Consider the following 13973-nt stretch of genomic DNA (forward strand, 5'->3'; position numbering starts at 1 on the left):
GTGACCAACTTCAGCTGAAGTCTCATGGGCTGAGTCTCATCCTTCCTTAATAGTGCTCAGAGCTGCTTCTGTAGCACTGGTCTGGGTGAGGCCTTAGCTTCCTAGATCCTTGCTCAGCATCTCTGTACGGTCCTTGCCAGGCTCAAGAAAAGAGGACAACTCGGTTTTGTACAAGGCAACACTTACTCCAGCTGCTTTGAAATTGATATCCAAGGGAGGCTTTCCAGCAGGCAACTGCAGCCTTCATCTCCAAGCTTGTTACCTGATAAACTGAGGCATTTTCCAGTTAGTGGGGACTGTTTTGAACACAGCCCTCAAAATCTGCTTGCTTTCCCTTTCCTGCAATTGCTTTTTTTGCCTGGACTGTTCTTCTGTCCCCGATCCATCTTCCCTGCTTATCTCTGCATGAAGCAACTTCAGATATTGCATTTTATCCATAGGACAATGTGATTCACACTTTAGCCCCAGAAATGTCTTACTTTAGAAAACCTAAGTGGGAGTACAAAACAAGAAGCCGAATAAGCGTTTACTGTCCTCCTGGAGGGAAGAATGAAAGGCAGAAAAAAAAGATCTCCAGATGCCAACTCAAATCAGTGAGCTAGAAAACTGGGGTTTGAGGTACAGCTAAATTCAAGATACAGTCTGGACTGAACTGTCTTGCAACAGATATTCCTACATTTTCCAGGGCAGACAGGCTTGGAGAGCTCTCAGCCAAATCCAGGTGGCCTCATATAGGCCTGCAAATAAGGAAAGCTAGGAATGATACTCATTGCAATGTGCAGCTTACCAAGTGGATCTCTTGCCTTCCTCCACTCACATCTCCCAACAGAGCTGGATGGCTTTAGAAGCCAAAAGGGACAACACAGAAGCAATTTGTGTCCCTTCAATGGCTCAGAGGATTCACTGGAGGAGCTGTGCCTCCAGGATGGCTCCATACTGCCTCCAGCATGCCCCGCTGCTTCCTTAGCAGGGTCTGGCATCTCTGGTTACAGTCCCAGGGAGCCAGAGGCTGCCCTTCTCACAGGAATCGAAGGGTGCTCAGCATTCATCTCCTGCTAAACCTCACCAAAAATCCCTAACCAGGATCCCACCAGACAGAACAGAGTGCTGGGACCCTTCCTTGGGGTCAAGTCATGTCTTGCTGCCCTCTACACGTAATATGCCCCGCTCCCCACCACCTGCCTGCAGCCACTCAAGAGGAAAGAAAGGAGGCACGTACTCCACTTCAGAGAGACAGGGACAGCTCTGAAGAATGGCAACAATCTCCTTTGCATGTTGGGAAGACAGGCTGCGATTCTGCAAGCTGCAAAGAAACAGGAAGGGTGCATGAGCAGGGAGGGGACAGTGGGGCCAAGGCATTTCTGGCATCTCTTTCCAAACGAGGGAGGTTTTACTCTCTGCTCTGCCACACAACCCTGGGCATACTACTCTTGTCTCTCTGCAGCCGGTGCTGCAAAAGGAGTGCAGAGGGACGCACTTGCCGAGTGCTGTGCAAGTGCAATGCCTTGTGTCAGAGCCGCCTGGCACTGCCACCCATGAGAAGGGGATGTATGGAGTTGTTCCTGTTGTGCAGAGTGGTGAGAGAAAGAGAAGGAGGTAAGAACGGGCCATTTCCCAGCTTTACCGTGCTCAGACAACATGCCTGAGCTCTCCGATTTTGAGAAAGACACTACTCTCTTCTGGAGCCCAGGCAAGAGAGAAAACTGTATGGCTCACGCCTTTGGTAGCTATAAGAACATGCAGCAAGATGGGCATCATCAAGGCAATTCTGCCTCTCCAGGGCTGTGGAGCCCAACACACAAGAAATAAAGTCCCTGGTTGGGCCAGACAGGGATTTCTGTTGTTATTTTTATTACCAGTTCAGGTTTATTTCAAACTTTTTTGTATGTGGAAATACCCTCTGTCCTTAAGGACCACCACAGCTTCTGTTCTTGTCCTTCTGTAGTACCTGTCATCTGCAAATCACATTCACCAGCGGGAATTTCAATGCCTTCTCTTACCATAACTTCACACGTCTAGGTGGAATTACATGTTCTTTATTCTCTTCCCACCTCAAATCCAAAGATCTGCAAACAAGCAAAATATTTGACCTTTAATATGCCTTCACAAAATACGAGGACCAGGGAACTGGTTAGTATGTCCTGGAAGTTTTCTGGAAGAAACCACAAGGTCTGCATTCTGTCCAACCATTCTGTGCAAGGTCAAGTGATTTTCAAGAGCCAGAAGACCTCCATCAGGAGATGGGAGCACAGGGGGTGTCCACACGGGATTTCACCGTATGTTTGAATCAACTTGACAACTGAGCCCCCATTCAAAGGCACTACTAAGATGCAGGATGTTTTGCCTCCATGTGGGATTGTGCCACCACAGGAAGGGATAAACATACCCACCCATGCCAGGCTACCTACAGCAGCACAAAGGGTATGTCCAAGCATCTGACCAGGAGCAGTGTCTAGCTGACTCAGGGCCAGCTCACATATGCATGCCAAGTATCGTGAGGTCCCTTGAGGACTGCACAACATAGGGCAAAGTGAGTTCCCCATGAAGAAACAAGAAATTGTTTCATAGTTTCTTAATTAGGGTCACATCCACCCTTCCTTCAAAAGTATGCACAAGCAGGGAGAACCGAGCAGCCAGCCAGAGAAGGAACAAAGGCTTTTCCTTCATTTATCCTCACATTCAACTGCCTGCTGGCTTGAGCATCAGCAGTTTGGCAATAGGAACACAGCACTTCAAGCTTACACAAGCTGTAAGGCAGCGCCTTTGTGGAACTGGCTGGTAGGTCTGTGCAAATACCAGCTCTTTTGGTTACCTTTCTCCTTGCCCAGGTGGATCCAGCTCTGCCAGAGTGGTTTATAGTGACACCAAGCTGATGGTTTGAATCAGCGTAACTCTGAATGTAGCAATACCCCGAGTATAGCATAACCCCAGGCGCAGTTTCTCACCTCGGAACTTTCCCAGATGCACCAGAAAAATAGATCATCACTGTGTCCTTCCTGAAAAAGAAAGCCAAGCCAACATTAGGGCCCAGGTGGAAGGATGCCATTTCTTTAGTAGAGGTGGTCAGTGAGGAGCAATGCCTGGGGGCTAAAGAGGGCCTCAACATCTGCCATTGCCAGCATATTGCCCAGGGTGAGCGATCGGGCAACCATGTGGCCAGAGGCCAGCAGGACACCCCACATGTTGAACTGGGGCTGAAGTACAGACAAGAGAGTAATACGGTTGAGAAGACTGGGCTGGGATTTATTTTTTTTTGCAGGACCAGCAGTTTGTTGGAAAGAGGGTCAGTAGAAACTCCACTCCAGCAAGAAAAATAGGAAAAAGCTGTATGCAGTTTGACTTCCCTTGAGTTACGCCAAGGATTAATTTGGCCTGTTAAACTTACAACCATAAGAGCTAGGATTTAAAAATTCTACCCTTTCTCTGTCATCCTGGACCTATGAAAACAGCCAAACCTGTAATTTAAAGGAACTCAGAGTTAGAGCTACTTAAATCCACACTTTTCCAGTAAACTTAGCTGATTTATAGCAAAGTGATGCTAGCAAGGAAAGGATTTCCCAGTTGATATATTGCAGAGCTTAAAAGCAAGTTTAAATAAGAAGAAATATTACACCCTGCAGATCAATTTACAGACTGAGGATGACATGACCTATTAAAAAAATACAAAGAGAAAGTCCATAATATGATGAATTCAAGTTTTTTTTCAAACAGAAAACAAAAAGGATTAAAATTAATTTTTGTTGACACTGATTAGCCAACAATTAAGCTGTAAAACGGTGTCCATTTAAAAAGCCAGCATCTAAAGAGATTACATGTTTGTTTCTGTAGCACCTCTCGTGCATTCATACCTGACACAGAGTTCAGTAGCATTTTGACAGGCGACGACTTCCTTCGCCAAAATGAGGATAGCATTCAAGGAAAGATCGTTGTTGCTCAGACTGTGGATGTGAGGAAGAACACAGGCTCAGCTGCTGGACCCAAAAGCACATTCTTGCTACACAAAAGGCCTCTGGTCTGCACCCAAGCACCCTGAAGCACACATTCTTTTAGCTAGGGGATTTCTCCAGAACTTCAGAATTTTCCATTTAGGACCCAACAAAAGCATTACCAGATCATAGTTCTTCTCCACAAGCTATAGTTCCCATGAATTTAGAATCAGAGATCCTTCCTCTATGTGCAACAGAAGAATCATTGACCATTTGGGGGTTATGTGGGGAGTGTACTTTATATCCGTGTGATTCCACAACCAGCCCACAGTGCAGTTAAACTCTTGCTATAACAAATCCAATTTAAGTATGGCATATTAAAGTAGCGTGGTCTAAACACTCACATTTAAAACATCCCCGAAGACACAACATTAGCAGCCTCTAAGGATTTATTCCTTAATTGCATGTTTATTCTGTTTCATTACTTGTTGAACCTCATTAAAAATGAAACATAAGGTATTAGAATCATAGAATCACAGAATCATTTTGGTTGGAAAAGCCCTTTAAGATCCCCAAGCCCAACCGTTCCCCTAACCCTGCCATCCCACCACTAAACCCTGGCCCTAAGCACCTCCTCTGCCCGGCTTTTAAATCCCCCCAGGGATGGGGACTTGACCCCTTCCCTGGGCAGCCCCTTCCAGGGCCTGACAGCCCTTGCGGGGAAGGAATTTTTCCCAATGTCCAACCTCAACCTGCCCTGGCACAACTTGAGGCCATTTCCCCTTGTCCCATCACCTGTTCCCTGGGAGCAGAGCCTGACCCCTGCCGGCTCCCCCCTTCTCTCAGGCAGTTGTAAGGAGCGATAAGGTCTCCCCTCAGCCTCCTCTTCTCCAGCCTAAACAACCCCAGTTCCCTCAGCCGCTACTCCTAAGACTTGCGGTCTTGCTTCTACAAATCCTCTGCTTGTTCTCAGGGCCACAGAGCACCATCCCCGTGAGCCTCAAAGGAATCATCCATGACACCACCACTGTATGTGTGTGATAGAAATGTGTGCAGGAATGAGGCTTAAAAATTTCACTGGCTTCCTACCTCTTCCATATGATAAGCTGCTGGCATTTCCCACAAGTTGTTATCCGATGTGCCCAGGAAAGCAGAGCAGCAGGTATGTTCCCTCTTCCTCCCTCTTCCCAACATACTTTTAAACATGTCTAATCACACTGCAAAGCCAGTCATCAATTCCAGGATGGGGTCCAGCAATAACTGCAGGTATTTTGCATTCACATGCCCAGGGGTATGTGGAAGACCTTTAAAGGCAGAGTCACTCCCCTTTAACTGGGGTGAGCAGGCAGTGCTGTGGCTGTGCCCTCCTTCAGAGGCAGCCCAGCTTTGTGGCCACCCCTTTTCTGTAATGCAAACTATGTTTAGATTCCAACACTTGCAGCAGCTCTGCTCTCTGCTCTGCTTTGCCTGCTGCTACTTCAGCTGCCCCATTAGCTTTTCAAAGGCTTTAAATCCCTTCACAAACCAGGCTGCTTCTCTCCACCTAAAAAGGTGCAGCTCCACGTTGGGAGTTTTCCTAGCAGTCGGTCCCTCTTCAGCACTGCTGTTACAGGAGGAATACGGGAGAAGAGGGCTAACAAAAAGGCTGGGAAGACAGGGATGGATCCTCTTCTATGCAGAGGTGTGGCATCTCAGTCAGAGCCTGACCAAGGGAAAAAGAGGTGAGAAGGCAGAAGAGGGAAAAGTCATGCCAGGCCCCAAGCTGAGCGCATGCACTGTAATTCCTGGGGAGGTGTCAGTGGTGCCAGGACTCCCTTGAGATTATTTTACAACACCTGGGTAAGAACTGTGAGGCTGAGTCTATCCCAAACTGAGCCAGGCCTCCAGCACAGTCCTGCTGGGACTTAAATGTCTGTGCTTCAGCTTAGCGTCCCACATGTCTGCCGCTTGCATCTCTAAGAGCGAGTGTCACCCTTACTGAGAGGCACCCAGCAGCTCTGCTCTGATGCTACGCTTGGCTTCATAGTGGATACCATTTTAACAGGTTTAAGCCATTTTTACTCACTCTATTTTCTTCAGCTTTTCCATTCTGGAAAATAGGTCCACCACTCTCTTCACCTCCGGATCCCGTATCCGATTGTCCTGCAAGCTGCACACAGATTCATTCTCATTAGTGTCCCAGGCCCCCACGGAACAAGTGGTTGATTTGAGGGGCATTGCCACAACTTACGCACTTTATTTCCTCAAGCTGGAGGCACTGTAATGAAGCCTGGACCAAGTGAGTCATCCCCTTGGCTGTGATGCTCCCACCTGTCAACCTGGAAAAAGAAAGAATCATTCAAACCAACCAGAGGAAGGGCTGGCATCCCATGCAGCGCAAGGCAAGCCTGTCCCAGCGGGCCACACTCCCAGCACACCAACACAGAGAGGGGAGGGCCCGACCCTGCCACCCGCAACCGACTTTGTATTCCTTTTCAACCAGGGCAATGCAATACTCCTCATACCAGCATAAAACAAGAGCCACGCATATCTGTGTTGCTCTGCAGAGCACTGCGTTATTCTCTGTACAGTGCTGCACAGAGCAGATCAACCTTGAGTGAGCAGATGTAATTAAACCGCAAGATAGAAACAGAGGACAGATAGAAAGAGAGAAGTCTCTGACCCTACCAGCAAAGACTTACTCTAGTTTCTTTAGGCTCCCCATTCCTCGTAAGCTCCTTGAAAGAGCAGCAGCAAAGTCATCGCCACATCTCCTACTACGAAAGCTAAAACATGAAGAAAAGAGAAAAAACATAAACGCTACAAACCCCAAATAAGCTAGCCCACAGAGCAGGTTCAAACACACTTTAAAAAAGTGTGGCATTTCTTTCTCAACAGCCATTGTACCGTGCTCTTTTTTGCAGCACCTTTATCTTTTCAAACATCTGTATTTAAAAAAAAACCCCATGACACTCCACTTGCACATCAACTGCAAATACCTCAAGAGACAGCTACTGCCTTTTGGTACGGTGACATGACATGGGAGTGCTGCCACCAATAAAGAGTCAGCCCTACAGCCTGTCCCACCAGAGGTGGGACTCTAGAAACACAGGAGGTCACGCAGGGGCAAACCAGACTCATACAAACAGAGGGTGTCTAACAGCTCCTCTGTGATGAGCTGCCGAGCTACAGAGGGTTGATTTCAGGCCAGATACTTTAAATTTGGGTGGCATGTCCAAAATATGGAAGACAAAGTTTTTTAGGGACAGTACCTCTTTTATAGTAGGAACTGGTAAAAAACAAATGGCCAGACAGGTAAGCTTTCAGGCACACAAGCTCTCCTTTGAACCAGCTGCAGAGGAACCCCTGATTACGGGACATATTGATACAAAGCACCCTGGGCTGCATGTCTCTCACAGCATATCTGGGGGCCGTGAGAGCAGAAGCCCACCTACAGGCCCTCTTGCCCCAAGTGCCTCTGCCACCTTCCCGTGAACCAGAAGCGGTGAGGAACAAGTTGCCGTGGTGCGGTGCCATGACAGGCATGGCCCACTGGCCATAAGGAACACACCTAAGGCCACGCTTCTTCTTTAGACAGGTTCTGTACCAGCAACATGCAGCTGAAATGCTTGGGGTCCCACTGCCCTTTGCACGCCCCTCCAAGAGATGGTACTCAGACCATCAATGAAAGCAGGCATTGACTTGAGTGTGTGTGAGCTGGGAAGAACCCCCAAAAATCCCCTGTTTCAATCTCCTAATGCAAGTGAACAGCCCAACCATCCTCAGGAATCTGCCTAATCTGCTCTTTGAAAGCAGAGGGCTCCGTGCACTGCCCGGAGCCTGCATGAGCAATTTAGAGCTAGGCTGTATCATCAGAAAGCTTTTCTAACAGTAATTAAATGGTATTCCTCTTCTTAACCAGAGGCAGCTAACAATCGATTACTGTCCTTTTTACAATGATATCAATATTCAGGAATATTTATAGCTTTGATGTCTCTGGTTTTGCTCCTCTGCTTCACAGCAGACAACATCATTCCCTTCAGGTCAAGGTAATTCGCAGAATCACAGAACAATGGCAGGGGTTGGAAGGGGCCCCCAGAGGTCACCCAGTCCAACCCCCCTGCTCAAGCAGGCTCACCCAGAGCAGGGTGCACAGGACATCGTCCAGGCGGGCTTCGAATATCTCCAGAGAAGGAGACTCCACCGCCCCCTGGGAAGCCTGTGCCAGGGCTCGGTCACCCTCAAAGTCAAGAAGTTCTTCCTCACATTCAACTGGAACCTCTTCTGCTTCAGTTTGTGCCCATTGCCCCTTGTCCTGGTGCTGGCCACCACTGAGAAGAGTCTGGCTCCGTCCTCGTGACACCCACCCTTCAGATATTTGTATGTGATGAGATCCCCTCTTGGTCTTCTCTTCTCTAGGCTAAACAAGCCCAGCTCCCTCAGCCCCTCCTTGTAGGGGAGATGCTCCAATCCCCTCATCATCTTTGTTGCCCTCCTCTGGACTCTCCTCAGTAGTTCCTCACCCTACCGGAACTGGAGAGCCCAGAACTGGACACAGTGCTCCAGATGGGGTCTCAGTGGGACGGAACAGAGGGGGAGGAGAACCTCCCTCGCCCTGTTGGCCACGCTCCTCTGAATGCACCCCAGGATGCTGTTGGCTTTCTTGCCAACAAGACCCTGCTGGCTCATGGTCAGCTTGTCATACACCAGGACTCCCAGGTCCCTCTCAGCAGAGCTGCTTTCCAGCAGGTCAGCCCCCAGCCTGTGCTGGTGCATGGGGTTAAACCTCCCCAGGGGCAGCATCTGACACTTGCCCATGTTGAACTTCCCTGATTCTCACCCTGGCTGCTCCCCACCTTCTCCACATTAGCAAACTCTACACATATTCCTCGAAGTCATTCACAGAAATACAGAATGAGACCTGTTCCACAACAGGAGCCCAAGAGTTGGAAAGTCCTTCCAGCATTACAGCAAAGCACCAACAGAGAGCACCCGAGAGTACAGTTGTCACCTCCTGTTCCTCTGGTTTATGGTGATTTCACTCAGATCACAACTGCTCACAGGATTCGCAAAACAAAGCAGCATACAAGAAATAGAGCCAGAATGAATGTATCACCTTAGTACCCTTCAATCACTCATAAATTCATTATTTCATAAATTTCTTCAGTATCAAAGTTACGCTGTTCAGATCAGAATTTCTCACATCTTTCTTTCCCTTCTAAACCAAATACTCAGCTTGCCCTTCCAACTGCCTAGCCCTTCTCTCTGCCCACCAGCTCATAGCGCTCGGTGTCTTTACCTCAAGCACTCTACATTTTTACAGCCGGCCAGAACCTCCAAACCGTCAGTGTCCATGAGACATCCCGCAAAATCCAAGTGAGTCAAATCCTGGCCTGAGTTTATGACAAAAACCAAAGCCGACATGTCCAGAGGTGTCAGTCTAAAGTTTTTAAATTCGTACTTGAAATTCAGCAGGCTCCCGATGTGCTGGGCTACTTTGAGGTCTTGCGTTTCAAACGTGCAATGGCAGAGCTCAATGACCTTAGGCCCCGTCAAGTGAGTGGCTGCCAGTTTCTTGAGAGACTGCAGGATTGCGTCCTGCTTATCCTGCACCCAAGCGGCATCTTGTTCAGACAGCAGCATGAGAAATGTCCTACATTCTTTTGAAGACAGGCCTGAGAGAAAGATGTGAAAACTCTCCATGAACTCGGTCTGTGCCTCATTCTTTAAAGTCCACTTTGACTTCAAAGAGAACTTCTTCTTCAGGTAGTTCTTGTCCACCCTCTTACTTACCATGAGACACAGCGCTGCAAAAAACTCCTGCAAGCTCAAGTGCACAAAGGCATAGCCAACCTCTGGGCACATGCCACTTGTCTTCACCTCAAAGACAGTCAGCAAACCACGTAGGGAAGCAAATTCCTTCACATGCTCTGGAATATCACCAACATAAAACACAAGCTTCTTATCTTCCAGGCCTTTCAGTGCAAGGTCACACAGACCCAGAATGGCCTTCTTGTTACAGTTCAGCTGAGTCTCCTCGCCACCTGCCCGCTCTCCCTGCTGTTTGTTTATGAAGATGAGAAGCATTTTGATATAAAACTGTGTCATAGTCCGAGGAAGCTCCACACTCATCTGATGTGGATCTGATTTAAGGAGCAAATACTCCAAACAGATGCACACAACGTGGCACAGAGCAGGGATGAGGCACATGCTGAGGAGCTTGGTGTTGTTCTTCAGGTGAGCTATGGCTTGTTCTTTGAATGAATGCCGATTAAAATAGTGGCTGACGTATTCCTCAACCTTCTCATGGTCAAACCCCCAAATTTCTGCCAGCAGATCTACTGTATTCAATAAAAAGTCAGGTAGTCTCTTATGTCGGCTGGTGACCAACACTGTGCAACCAGGCAGGAGCTTCCCATGACAGAGGTCTGCAAAGAGTTCGGATATGGACAGATGGGAGGTCAGAGTCAGGCTTCCCTTAGAAGAGGATGACACGTCCATGTTAGCTGCAAACTCATCCAGCCCATCAAAGATGATCAGTATATGCCAGGCATTTTCCAGAAGGTACTGGAACACCGAATCAGGGCTGTCTTCTGGCTGAAGGAACAGGTCAAACAAATATTCCTTCAGAGTCAGTTTTCTTTTCAATAAATTCAGCTGCCGAAACTCAAACAAGAAAGTGAAGAGAAACTGAGGTAGGACACCTTCTGCCCATTTCTGACAAATCCTGTGCATTAGCATGGTCTTGCCTGTACCTGGCTTACCAAACAAAAAGATCACCTTTGTTGTGCACGATGGGGCCGCACTATGAAACAGATCTGACACTTTCATGGCTGCATCCACACATTCTTCTGGTTCAGGAGCACCTGCCACATCCTCTCGGAGTTTATCTGTTCTCTCTTTTAAGCGGGAGGCTTTGCTCTGCCGAATGACCAGGTTGACAAAGGCTTGGTTGAAAGCCAATGGATGTGTTTGTTCCTGTGCTGCTGCTCCTGCTGCTCTCCTGCTTCCATATCTCTGGCAGATAGAATCGATGAGGAGATGACGGTACTTTTCAGCCGGGTCTGAGAGAGAAGACAATGGAGTGAGTATGAGGGTGAAAAAGTTCATCCTGAGCCGTGACAGATCCAATTACTACCACTTATACACAGAGAAACACTGGCCCTGATCAGAGGCTGCTCCACAGAGCTAGGCAGAGATGACAAATTCTGAACACAGGAAAATAACTCATAATTTTTCCTATTTTTGCACAGAGGCCAAAAGAAGAAGAAAATTCAGGGAACAGGTGAAAGAGCTTTATATAAAAACTAAAACTTATTATCTCTTGAAGATGAGAATTAGGCATTGGTGTATTATGCCTCTAATTCCCCATTCACCAGCTCCCTGTTCACCCATGCTGGCCTTGCGCCGCCCTTGCTCAGCTACCTGCACCTTGGAACAGCCATATTTTTTGCTTTGAGAATGCAAGGTCCCTGATGGCATCAGCACCTTGCTGTTGAAGAGAGAACAGTGGTGATGACTAAGGGCGCTCAGCACCTTCTGAAAAACCGTATTCGCACCACTGTTAAGTTTGCTGAGTTTTGCCCTCCTCTCCTCAAGAACTTGCCTGTGTGCAAACTTGCAGTCAGAAACTGGCTCCAGCCCAGCTGTAGCTGCCAGCTTTGCCATGCTCCCTGTGCTCCCCCACCAGACACTGGGCAGCGCTGGACCATGGGGATGGCAAGGCTAAAAGCAGAGGTAGGAAAGGGGAAAGAAGGGCAGACAATGAAGGAAAGGATGTGGACACCGGTGTTAGACAGCCCGCGGGTCTGCTCAGGCTACCCGGTCCTTCCTGGAATTACTCCGCCTCGACTTTGTCAGCACTCATCTCTTCAGTTACATCTCCAATTTAGGATGAGCTGAAATCATACAAGTTTTAAGAGAAACTGTGGAGTCTTTAGTGGGTTTTAAATTGTCAGTATGTCTCCTGATTTGGTTAAAAAAAAGCAAACAAATACAGGGATGACCTACAACTGAATGCTCTACCGGCATATCACACTTCAAGGGAGTTCTCAGCCTATGCCACCTGCATCCCTTCTCCACAGGTAAAGTTAATACATCTCTGAAAGGGAAACGGATGTTTCTTGTTATTTGCCATGTCCCCTTGTCTGTATATTTTATAACCTATTGCATTAGGAGTTTATGCAGCTACTAAACAAATGTTTCCTCAGTGCAGGAGGTTGATTTCTTGGCTGTTTCTGCAAAGAAGTAAAATACGCCCTTCCTCAGAGGAAAGCACACCACCACTCTGCTTCTGGAACACCTACGTACCTAGTCGCGGCTGTTTAACATCCTTATCACTCACAGAGCTTCTGCGACGGTGGCCGCGAGCAAACCCTGAAAGATGAAAAGTCAGAAACATGTCAAAAGAGCATTTTGAATGGCAGCTTATTAGAGTCGGGCAAGACTCTCCAGCAAAGCATTTGGGGAGCTCAAGAGGCAAAATCAGACCAGCAAAACTATTTGCCAATTCAGGCTGAGTTTACAGAACTGCTTTTGTAAATGTTGAAGTAAAAGCAGAGGTGCATCTAGCTACAGGACAGCTTGGGCTCATGTGGCCAATCCACCCCCTTGTCCCACTCCAAATACACTATAGCTCTCAGGAGTGACCTAGGGGTCTGGCCTGGTTTAAAGACCTTCAGTAATGGAGCGCCCTGAACTTCTCCAGGCAATTCATTCCAACACTTCAGTTTGTTTATATAGATGTTCCTAGTGGATAACATCAATCTTGCCCGCCACAGTGTGATCTGCTCCTTCCCTGTTCTATCCACCTGAGTGTTTCTGCAGAGTAGTCAAGCAGGTCTTTCCTCCTCCCTAGGACACAAGATCAGCTACAAGTATTCAACATTTATCTAACATTGGAACATGACTTTGTGCTTCACAGAGCTGTTAATAATCCAAATCTTACTGTTCACAGCCAACAGCAGCTGGGACATCAGAAATAGGGAGGTACAAGCTGCTAGTGGAAGCCTGGCTTTGAAAATCTTTGCAGGAAACAACGTGAATTTTAAAAGGCATGTTTTGCAAGAAATATATTAGGTTTAGCAAACGATGCTCAGATCTCCCTGGTAATGGGCGATGGGACAAGGGGAAACGGCCTCAAGTTGTGCCAGGGCAGGTTGAGGTTGGACATTGGGAAAAATTTCTTCCCCGCAAGGGCTGTCAGGCCCTGGAAGGGGCTGCCCAGGGAGGGGGTCGAGTCCCCATCCCTGGGGGGATTTAAAAGATGAGGTACTTAGGGACAGGGTTTAGTGGTGGGATGGAAGGGTTAGGGGAATGGTTGGGCTTGGGGATCTGAAAGGGCTTTGCCAACCTAAACAGTTCTATGATTATATATGATCTTTTCATTCAATCCCCTCATTTGCTTAGAAGCACAGTGCTAAGTATTGCCAGAAACTTAGCAGAAAACTACCGTAACAGCCCATCAAAAAGCTTCCTAGGAAATTACCCTACTTGGCAGCACAGCTGCTGGAAGGCAAAAGAAAAGAGATGTGATGGATTGGCCCTGGCTGGACACCAGTTGCCACCAAAGCCACTCCATCGCTCCCCTCTTCAACAGGACAGAGGACAGAAAAATATATCAAAAGGCACACGGGTCGAGATGAGAGGGAGAGATCATTCACCAGTTACTGTCATGGGCAAAACAGACTCAGCTTAATGGTATTAATTTAATTTATTACCAATCAAATCAGAGTAGGAGAGGATAAAAAATCGCTGAATCTTAAAACACCTTTCCATCTGCCCCTCCCTTCATCCTAGGCTCAGCTTCACTCCCAAATTCTCTCGCTCCTCCCACCAGCAGCGCAGGGGGACAGGGAATGGGGGTTGGGGTCAGTGCATGCCACGCTGTCCCTGACACTCCTTCCTCCCCAGGGCAGGACTCCTCACACTCCTCCCCTGCTCCAGCCTGGGGTCTCCCCACAGCAGACAGTCCTCCACGAACTGCTCCAGCCTGGGTCCTTCCCACGGGGTGCAGTCCCTCGGGAGCAGACGGCTCCAGCGTGAGTCCCTCCCTCCCACGGGGTGCAG

At 48.1% G+C, this 13973-nt stretch overlaps 1 protein-coding gene across 14 annotated transcripts in view; it reads right to left on the reverse strand.

The window, feature by feature from the left end:
• Positions 1 to 13973, reverse strand: part of NLRC5 (NLR family CARD domain containing 5) — a 58515-nt gene that overhangs the window by 31201 nt on the left and 13341 nt on the right. For 11 of the 14 annotated variants that reach the window (XM_035898733.1, XM_035898734.1, XM_035898739.1 and 8 more), the window contains 10 exons: positions 12216 to 12281; positions 9205 to 10969; positions 6608 to 6691; positions 6161 to 6244; positions 5992 to 6075; positions 3849 to 3938; positions 2946 to 2996; positions 2001 to 2066; positions 1220 to 1303; positions 187 to 270 (listed from right to left, as the gene is read on the reverse strand). In XM_035898733.1, coding sequence (XP_035754626.1) covers positions 187 to 270; positions 1220 to 1303; positions 2001 to 2066; positions 2946 to 2996; positions 3849 to 3938; positions 5992 to 6075; positions 6161 to 6244; positions 6608 to 6691; positions 9205 to 10969; positions 12216 to 12281 — 2458 coding nt within the window. The remainder of the gene's footprint in view (positions 1 to 186; positions 271 to 1219; positions 1304 to 2000; positions 2067 to 2945; positions 2997 to 3848; positions 3939 to 5991; positions 6076 to 6160; positions 6245 to 6607; positions 6692 to 9204; positions 10970 to 12215; positions 12282 to 13973) is intronic. The other 3 variants (XM_035898740.1, XM_035898738.1, XM_035898742.1) reach the window with 3 other exon arrangements.

Source organism: Egretta garzetta, unplaced genomic scaffold (genome assembly GCF_000687185.1).
Source record: "Egretta garzetta isolate BGI_Z169 unplaced genomic scaffold, ASM68718v1 scaffold27, whole genome shotgun sequence".
Classification (NCBI taxonomy): Eukaryota; Metazoa; Chordata; class Aves; order Pelecaniformes; family Ardeidae; genus Egretta; species Egretta garzetta.